Source organism: Salarias fasciatus (assembly GCF_902148845.1).
Source record: "Salarias fasciatus chromosome 23 unlocalized genomic scaffold, fSalaFa1.1 super_scaffold_20, whole genome shotgun sequence".
Lineage (NCBI taxonomy): Eukaryota > Metazoa > Chordata > Actinopteri > Blenniiformes > Blenniidae > Salarias > Salarias fasciatus.
In genome coordinates, this window is record NW_021941230.1 from 16,283,880 (window position 1) to 16,292,246 (window position 8,367).

At 45.5% G+C, this 8,367-nt stretch overlaps 1 protein-coding gene across 1 annotated transcript; it reads left to right on the forward strand.

Annotated features, from left to right (window-relative positions):
- Window positions 1–5,055: 5,055 nt before the first annotated feature.
- LOC115383903 (carboxypeptidase O-like) lies at window positions 5,056–8,121 on the forward strand. Its single transcript, XM_030086106.1, has 9 exons — window positions 5,056–5,123; window positions 5,947–5,986; window positions 6,055–6,156; window positions 6,253–6,357; window positions 6,418–6,534; window positions 6,997–7,096; window positions 7,301–7,503; window positions 7,637–7,721; window positions 7,826–8,121. Exons 1-9 carry the CDS (start codon window positions 5,056–5,058, stop codon window positions 8,074–8,076), a joined length of 1,071 nt encoding a protein of 356 aa, XP_029941966.1. The 3' UTR covers window positions 8,077–8,121.
- Window positions 8,122–8,367: the final 246 nt, after the last annotated feature.

Below are 8,367 nucleotides of genomic sequence, written 5' to 3' on the forward strand. Positions count from 1 at the left end.
TTCAGATGCTTCATGACTGCAATTTAGAACAGAAAGTAATTCATGACTTTTCAGCCATTTCAGCTTTTCAGTGGCAGAACCAGAAGATCAGTGCGGTGACCTTTATGTGCTTCTCTTTGGGTGACACACCAATCATTATTATAAGAACACAAAAAAAATGTGTCTGATATGAAAACAATCATTTATACAAAAGGCACAGACTCAGATACCTGCATGAGGCAGCAGGTTGACTCCTGAGTGTGAGAGTCCTCCATCCAGTGAACTCTGACCCAGGAGCATCCAGAGCCTCTCTGCCCGTCACCCTGCAGCATTCTGGGTAAAGCTGCAGTCAGTCCGGCTGGATGCTTCATCATTTCATTGACTCTGATTTTGTCTGTTTTAAAACAAAAAAGAAATCTGTTACCATCCCAAATTCTATAACATTCGTGAATTTAAGCTGTGAAGCGTAACGCGGGTCACCAGTCAGCACGGTAAACAGTTAATCCATAACACCGGTGCAGTGCTCTGACTCCCGTTATCTCTGGCAGACAACACACACCGCGGGGCCGAACATATAAAGTACATGATTATTAATTTTATTTAAATTAATTGAGTTCATACTTTTAGTTATATGATTGCTTCCTGCTGGAACACACACATAAAGACCGAAAGACGTTTCGATAGTTGTGGGTGTTTAGCGGAGCTTTTAGCAAGTGTGCTGCACACACCAAAAAAGATATAATATAATTTAGACAGATACAACTTCTCCAAATGCATACACTCATGGGATATTTGGTGCCATTAGGCGTGTGTAAGTTCGCAGACATTATCTCTCACCTGGTTGTTTTTTTTTCAGGTTGAACACGGTGAAGCAGGTGGTGCAGCGGGTAAAGTGTCCGGCCGTGCACCAAAGTACAGTGAACCAAAGTTCCTTCCCTCAAAATTCACCCGCAGCATGCTGCGTTGGGGATTTGAAATATGTCCTATTTCTGCAGCAGCCTCGGATGTTTCAGCTATTTTAGCAAATATATGTTTTTTTTAATTAATTAATTTATTTATTTTTATTTCAATAGAATGCTGAGTTCTCTTTTTAATTGAGCTTTTGTACCAGTAACAAGTATTCTATGCTTTCTACGTTCTGGTTGTTTTCCTTCTTTATCCATTTTTGCCTGAAAATAAAATAAAATCCTTTTAGAAAAAATTGTCTGACGAACGAAGAAGTTAATTTACTACTCGGCCTGAACTGTCTTTATGAGTCTGGATTTAGATGTGAAAAAAGCTGCAAACTCGTGCATTTATTGAAGCGGTTTGACCCTTTGGTATTTTATCTTTGCCTGTCTGTTGGAAGTGTCCTTTAGCAAGACGCTGAACCCAAACAGCTCCAAATGGATGGACGGAGTGTGAATGGCTGAACGTGATGGACGATGTGGTGTGTGGACTGCTGAAGCAGCTGAAAAGTGCTATTTAAATGAAATCCATTTACCTTGTTTTACAGACTTTTCAAAGCGAGTGGGGAATGCTGGATTCCCCCTTAAAAAATGGCAAAAAAACTGGAAGTATAAGATGGATCAACAGGGGAGTGTAATGACACGGTGTTTACCTGTTTGAGAGCTGGTGTCTGATTTCAAGAGGGAACATGAAAGGAAAAACCACCCACTTTGTTTCAGAGTGACTAAAATGAAGCCCTCTTGTTCATTTAGCAAATGTATTTTCGAATGGTAACACATGGCAGTTAGTTCCTCATCAAAACGGATTTGAGAAAATTATTTAAAAGATCGTTTTTCTCATTTAAGGCTCAAAGTGAGAGTGATTAATAAAATGAAAAAGAGCTTACAAATGGCTGAAATGCCTGACTCCAAATTGCAGCTATTACATCTGTCTGCATGAGATTAGAGCCGCAGAGAGCTGGAATGGACACATAATGAGGGCGCTGATGAAGGGGGTGTTCGGGTTCATCACCCAGGCCGCTCCAGTGTCACTCAGGAGCGCCGGGCTTCTCGTTAACATCACTCCAGAAAAATGCTGAGTGACTCTCATCAGCATGACCTTCTCATTAACCACCGGCACTTTTTCGGAGGGTGGAAAATCAAACGGCCCCCCCAGGGCACCGAGGCTGCTGTTCATTCCCCTGTCAGGCTGGAAAGGCTTCTGCTCTGGCTCCACTCTGAAACGTGAGCAGTGGTTTGCAATAGAGCTCATGTCCTTTCAGCCACCAGAGTCCATGCATTTTATTGGGAAGAGACCAAACGCCATGTGCTGCATACTAAGAAACATTATAACTGAAAAGTGAGGCGTGCAAAATAGTTGAGCTCCCCTGAGAAAATGCGGTGAAGCTCCACCTTTAGCTGCAAGAACAAATGCATGTCTTTTGGGGAATTTCTCCACTGGCTTAATGTTCTGCCCACTCTTCTTCCTTCCTTGTCTTTGAAACTGCATGAAAGCATTTTACAGAAACGTTCACAGGCAGCAGATTTTCAGCTTTTTCAGTTCTTGTGAGAAAAGCGAATTTCAGTTGAAAAATAAAAAAAAAAGCACACAAGATGAGCTGCTCCTCAAAGATGTGTGTGAAGTCGAGTTTTCCTCGCGGTTTGTGGAGTCCTCAGAGACGCCATCGCTCCTCAGTGGAAACTAATCCCAGAATTCAGGAGCTGAGCTCAGTCCTGTGTGAGTGTTCAAGCTTTAATGGAGTTCACACAGAATGTCTCCATTAGCACCAGCAGAATCATGTCTTCATCCGTCTCTGTCGGCCTGAAGCCCTCACCTCATCTCACCTCACCTGCCCCCAGAGTGGGCGGGGCTTGTCCTCTCTCCTCTCTCCTCTGATTGGCTGCAGCTCACCTGAACTGTCGACCGTTTGTTTATTTTATCAACAGGAAAAAAGGCCATTTACTGGGAACGTTCTCAAAATAATATTTAAAATGATCTCAATCACAGCTCGACAAAGCTGACAGGACCATTAGTTTGCTAATACTGTCATCTAGTGGTGAGAGCCGGTACTGCTAGAAGAGATCCAGGTTCATGATGGGACCCAGTGAAGAACTGAGATTCAGCTGCAGCAAGAAACACCAAGGCCCAATCCCAATTCTCTGCTTAATCCTCACTCCTCAACCTTGATCCTCAATCTCAAATTAAGTGCCTCCTAAAATCAAGTGTTAAGGAATGTAATGTCACTTGGAAATGGGACAACCCTTAAAGACAGTTACGTCCTTGGACCACAGGGGGCAGCACTGCGCAAGAGGGTAGAAGAAAGCCAGAAGTGCAGCGTTTCCTGCAGGAAAAAAGTGTAGCCAGGGGGGGGCGTGCGGCGGGGAGTTTTTGGACCGTCGGGAGGGGGCTCGGGGCTCGCGCGACGCTTCTATGGACCTTCCGAAGGAGAGAGAGAGTGCACACGCGTGGACCGCTGTTTTTTTCCCCTCTCCGTTGTCAAGGCGCTGCACAATTTAGTGCGGTGGTGGTGGTGGAGGGGGGTGGTGGGGGTGGCAGCAGTGATAATTTTGGTCAATGATCCATAACAACGCCCTTTATAACTGTAAGTAATGCGCCCTGCATTAGAAATGTTTAACATTTTGCATGTGTGACCTTGTTAATAAATGCATTCAAATGAATTTTCTTGATTTCTTTCTAATAGCCTTTGTAAATATTATCTGTGATAGAAAGTTAATACAACTACTTCCAAAGTAATATACACCATTTTTTATTAATAAAATAACAGCAAAACGAACTATTAACAAGCATTCTGGATTCTCCTTAACTCCAAGGTAGGTCTGGTAGAATCTCAAAATTAAGGGAGATAACGCTCCTTAGTCTCGCTCCTTTCCTCAACTTGTTAAGGAATGGGACAGCACTTAACTTCACGGGAGCGCGCATTTTGAGGAATGAGGAGTAAGATTGAGGATTAAGCAGAGAATTGGGATTCGCCCCAAGTCCTGTCAAGATATATCGTCATTTCAAATGTAATATTTCAAATTCAAACAGGAAAGAAATGATGAATGCAGGGCTGACTTATGGCTGCATGTTCAGAGACACTAATCACTGATACGATTGACTAAATTTGACTAAATTAGATTTCTTCATGTCACAATATATGAAAAAATAACTTTATAAATTACTGGTAAATACAAACCGTGTAGTCACCATGTCCACAGATAATTCAAGTAAAAGAGGAAAAACAATCATTCATGATTCCAAAAAAACCTCAGAAACACAAGTCCAAATGAACTGAATTCAAGGATACAGTGAGGAGCATCAGTGTTTACACTCCCCTGCGATTTTGCAAGTCCTCCCCCTTAGAAAATAGGGAGAGGTCTGACATGTTCATCACAGACTCATTTCCACTGTTAGAGACATAATCTAGGGGGAAAAAATCCAGAAATCACATTCTATGGTTTTTTTTAAATGATTTATTTATATGTTATTGATGTTCATAAGTATTTGCACTCATGAGAATTTGTAAATACCGTACGTTGAGATTAAAAACGGTACAAATAACCTTCAAGGCCAAGGACAAATCATTACTGATCAGTATCCAAGGCAAGGCAGCTTCATTTGTTCAACACATTTCAGTGGAATTAGAAGTGATTTACATGAACAAACGGCTCCAACGGCAACAGGAAGGCGAACGAAAACAAGAAAAGATGAAAGCAATGAATCAAATGAAACCTGAAACAACAAAGCAGCTAAAGGAAGAACAGTGAGCGCCACAGTGAAACATCAGCAGCAGCAGCACAGCAGGAGCGTCCTGATTTGAAATGAACTCACCAACCCGTCCTGTTTTCAGCCACATTCCTCCAAATATCTGCTGAATACAAACTGGACGCAGCCTTTGCATGTTTGCTTCATAACACAACATCACATGACACGGCCTGAACTGGCTGCAGGGCCTGCAGGAGAGGGATCCTCCCTGATCTCCAGGTCAGGATCTGGAGTGTTGGAGTTTTCATTCCCCTCCCTCCGTCAGGGGTCCCTGGAACAGTTTCCCTCTCTTTAGGCCGACTGGTCATTTACCGCAGAAGCAGCGGCGGCGGTTCCAGGAGGAGGCAGGAGGTCCGGACTGGGTGAATGTGAGCAGCAGGGACAATGTTCCAGAGTGCTGGAGTCATCTGTGCTGCCTTGCTTTCAGCTGTGGCAGCAGCAACAACAGAGAGGTGAGCCGTTCTCTTCCTCTGCAGCATCCAGTCAGACACTTCCAGGGTCGATGCTGATACTCATGTCCTGTTCAGAGGGAAGACATTCAGTCACTTTCCACTTCCTGACGTCTGTTCAGCAGATTCTTTTCTACAAAAAAACACAGTTTCTGGTTGAACTGAGAGGAAACAGTTGAATTCTGAAGTTCAAAGTGAAAATCTGAGAAGCAACTCTTCATGAAAGCAGCAATGAAAACATTATTAGATATCTGACTGTGGACGTTGCCTGAAGAACTCACCCTGGAGCTGAGAAGAAGTTACAGAATTTAAAAATCCGCCATCCAAAATATAGGCCGGAATGCAGAAAGCTGATCAACCTGTTCAAACAGCTCAGGTCATCAAATATTAAAAAAACAAATAAATGTTCAGATTAAAATTCAAACAGAAGAGTGAAAAGTTCTAACAGACAGAGACGGTGTCTGAGAAATACAGACTTTAAACTGAAGAGGGAGGAAGGACTTCAAAGGAGTGTTCCTAACCCTGACCAGCTCTGGTGTCCAGGTCAAGAGGTCACATTACAGTCTGCTGGTGTATTCTGTTTGCTGCTGCGCCCTCTTGTGGTATACAGTGGTATTGCAGCAGAGATCAGGCAGTGGACACTGACTGGGGTTCATCTAAAAAGATCACATCCTGGATTAAAACCACTTGAAACTAAACTTGGATCTGATTTATGATCAAAAGACCAAATATTCCTTTTGATATGAAATAATTTGAAAGATCTCTTTTCAATCTTTAGAGTAGTTAAAATGTTTTTAATGTGTCTCTGGTGTTGTGTGTGCCGCAGAGTGGAGCATGACTACTTCAGATATCACCCCATGCCAGAGGTGAGGACGTCTGACTCACAGCAGTCATGAAGCCAGTTATGATCCGTTACTGACCCGTCTGTGTCCAGATCACTGACTGGATGTGGCTGATGGTGGAGGATCACCCCGATCTGGTGACCGTGGTGGACTACGGCAGGACTCATGAGAACAGGACCATCAGCTTACTGAAGGTGACGAAGGAGCACAGAGCAGAGGGCCGCCGCCGCCGCCGCCGCCGCCGCCGCCGCCACTGCTGCCTGTCTCATGTGTTTCCATCTGTTCCCCAGATCGGCCTGGACACCGGATTGAAGAAGAAAGCCGTGTGGATGGACTGTGGGATTCACGCCCGGGAGTGGATCGCTCCAGCCTTCTGTCAGTACTTCGTCCGTCAGGTGAGAGACCTGCAGACGCTTCATTTCTCAAATAAATCTGACGCAGACTGGCTGGACTAGATCCTGCAAACGTCCAAAACGGATCCTAAAATGGAGCTGATGATGAAGAACCTGGACTTTTACGTCACGCCGGTGTTCAACGTGGACGGCTATGTCTACTCCTGGAAGGACAACACGGTCAGTGCCGGGACTGGATCGATTTTTACCAAACTGCTGTTCAATTATGGAGGCGCGAAGCACAGACGAGATGATTGGGTTAAAAACCTTTGAATTGCATCTCTGTGTCACACCATGTGCCCCTGCGGCCTCGTGGGGGCGCTGGGGTCCTGTTTGGCGTTTGTCTGCCCTCATGCTCTCCAGCCTCCTTACTGCCCTAATGTGTGGCACATGTGTCCTCCCGCTATTAAAGTCTGGCTGTCCTGGTGTGTCGTGTCGGCTCCTTGTGGGTCTGTCTGCATGCTTCCGTGTCCCTGCAGGTCTGCTCAGCTCACCCTTCCTGAATCCTGCCCTCCTGAGTCCTGCGTTCCCATTCCTGTTGCCCGCAATAAAGAACTGTTTGAACTCCACCTGGCTGCCTGCACGTGGATCCTTCCACCTCGCACCGTGACACTGTTTTTTAAATGTCCACGGTCGCTGCAGACTCGCCTGTGGAGGAAAAGCCGCTCAGCAAGTCCTCCAGGTTGTGACTGCCAAGGCACCGATCTCAACCGCAACTTTGACTCCAACTGGGGCATTGAGTGTCGCTTTAAAGCCACCGGTGATAAAACCACAGTTAATCATCGTCCAGGTTGAGAACTATCGCACAGCTTCAGGACCACCCCCACATTTCAGCTGCCATCTATTGTTTTACTGCAGGTCTGGACTCATGTTGACATGCAGGACTTGAGTCCATGACAATAAAGTTTATTGCATTATTGTATTGTTGTCTGTGTTGCATTTACAGCAGTTGGAGTGTCTTCAAACTGCTGTTCAAGCCGCTACTGCGGCACTGGTCCCATGTCTGAGCCTGAAACTCAGTTCCTGACCTATTTCATGGGAAGCTGGAAGGACGACTTCCTGTGTTTCCTCACCATCCACTCCTTCGGCCAGATGCTCCTTTTTCCATACGGACACCCCAACTTCACCGCCTCCAACTACGCTGAGCTGGTACTCATGTTATCACACAAAGTACTGATAAACTACTGCACATCTCTGGAGGAGAACACACACACACAACCAGGGGTGAAAATATTCCAAAACAAGCGTCTCTGTCTCTGATGAGAGCTGCTGTGGTCCTCAGATGGAGGTGGCACTCGCTGCAGCTGAAGCCATTCAGGAAGTCCATGGGATGATCTACAAGGTCGGGATCGCTTCAGATGTCATATGTAGGCCTGATCAAGAAAACGCCTCGATCGACAGAAGCAGTTCTGATGTGACTTTATCCACCTGGAGGGAGGAGTGTTGGTTTTACTTCCAGCTTTTCTTCCAGATCCCTTCTCTGGATCATCCCAGGACTGGGCTCACATGCTGGGCATCCCGCTGACCTTCACCTTCGAGCTGAGGGACAACGGCACCTTTGGCTTCGAGCTCCCAGAGGATCAGATCCAGCCCTCCTGTGAGGAGGCCTACAGCGGGGTCCTGCACATCATCACCTACGCCCACGACAAGGCCTTCAGCGCCGCCGCCGCCGTCTGGACGGTGCTGTTAGCAGCAGCGACCACCGCAGTCTCTCTGATGTGAAGGGAGACGCAGGATAACTGGAAAATAAACTGTGTAGATGGAATATCTGCACCTTTGGTGCGAAAACTGTTCATAAATGATGTTGAAATGCATGTCATTTTTGAACGATAGAATTTAGTTTATTTACAATTACTGCCAGCAAATATAAACGTCTTTTTTTGTTTTTTTTTAAATAAAAAACAGTCAATATGCTACTTGAAGGAGTCTCAGTGTTGAGTCTGGGTGTCCCTGAACGGATGGTAGCCCTGCTGTCTCAGGCCGGCCAGCGGCAGAAAGAGCTGCTCCTCTGGA

Excerpts from the sequence above, each read along its gene's own strand:
- LOC115383903 (XM_030086106.1), top strand. The coding sequence starts at position 5,056 with ATGTTCCAGAGTGCTGGAGTCATCTGTGCTGCCTTGCTTTCAGCTGTG. Across the intron at positions 6,535-6,996 it reads ACTCCTGGAAGGACAACACG|ACTCGCCTGTGGAGGAAAAG; the intron begins GTCAGTGCCGGG and ends CGGTCGCTGCAG. Across the intron at positions 7,504-7,636 it reads CCTCCAACTACGCTGAGCTG|ATGGAGGTGGCACTCGCTGC; the intron begins GTACTCATGTTA and ends TGTGGTCCTCAG.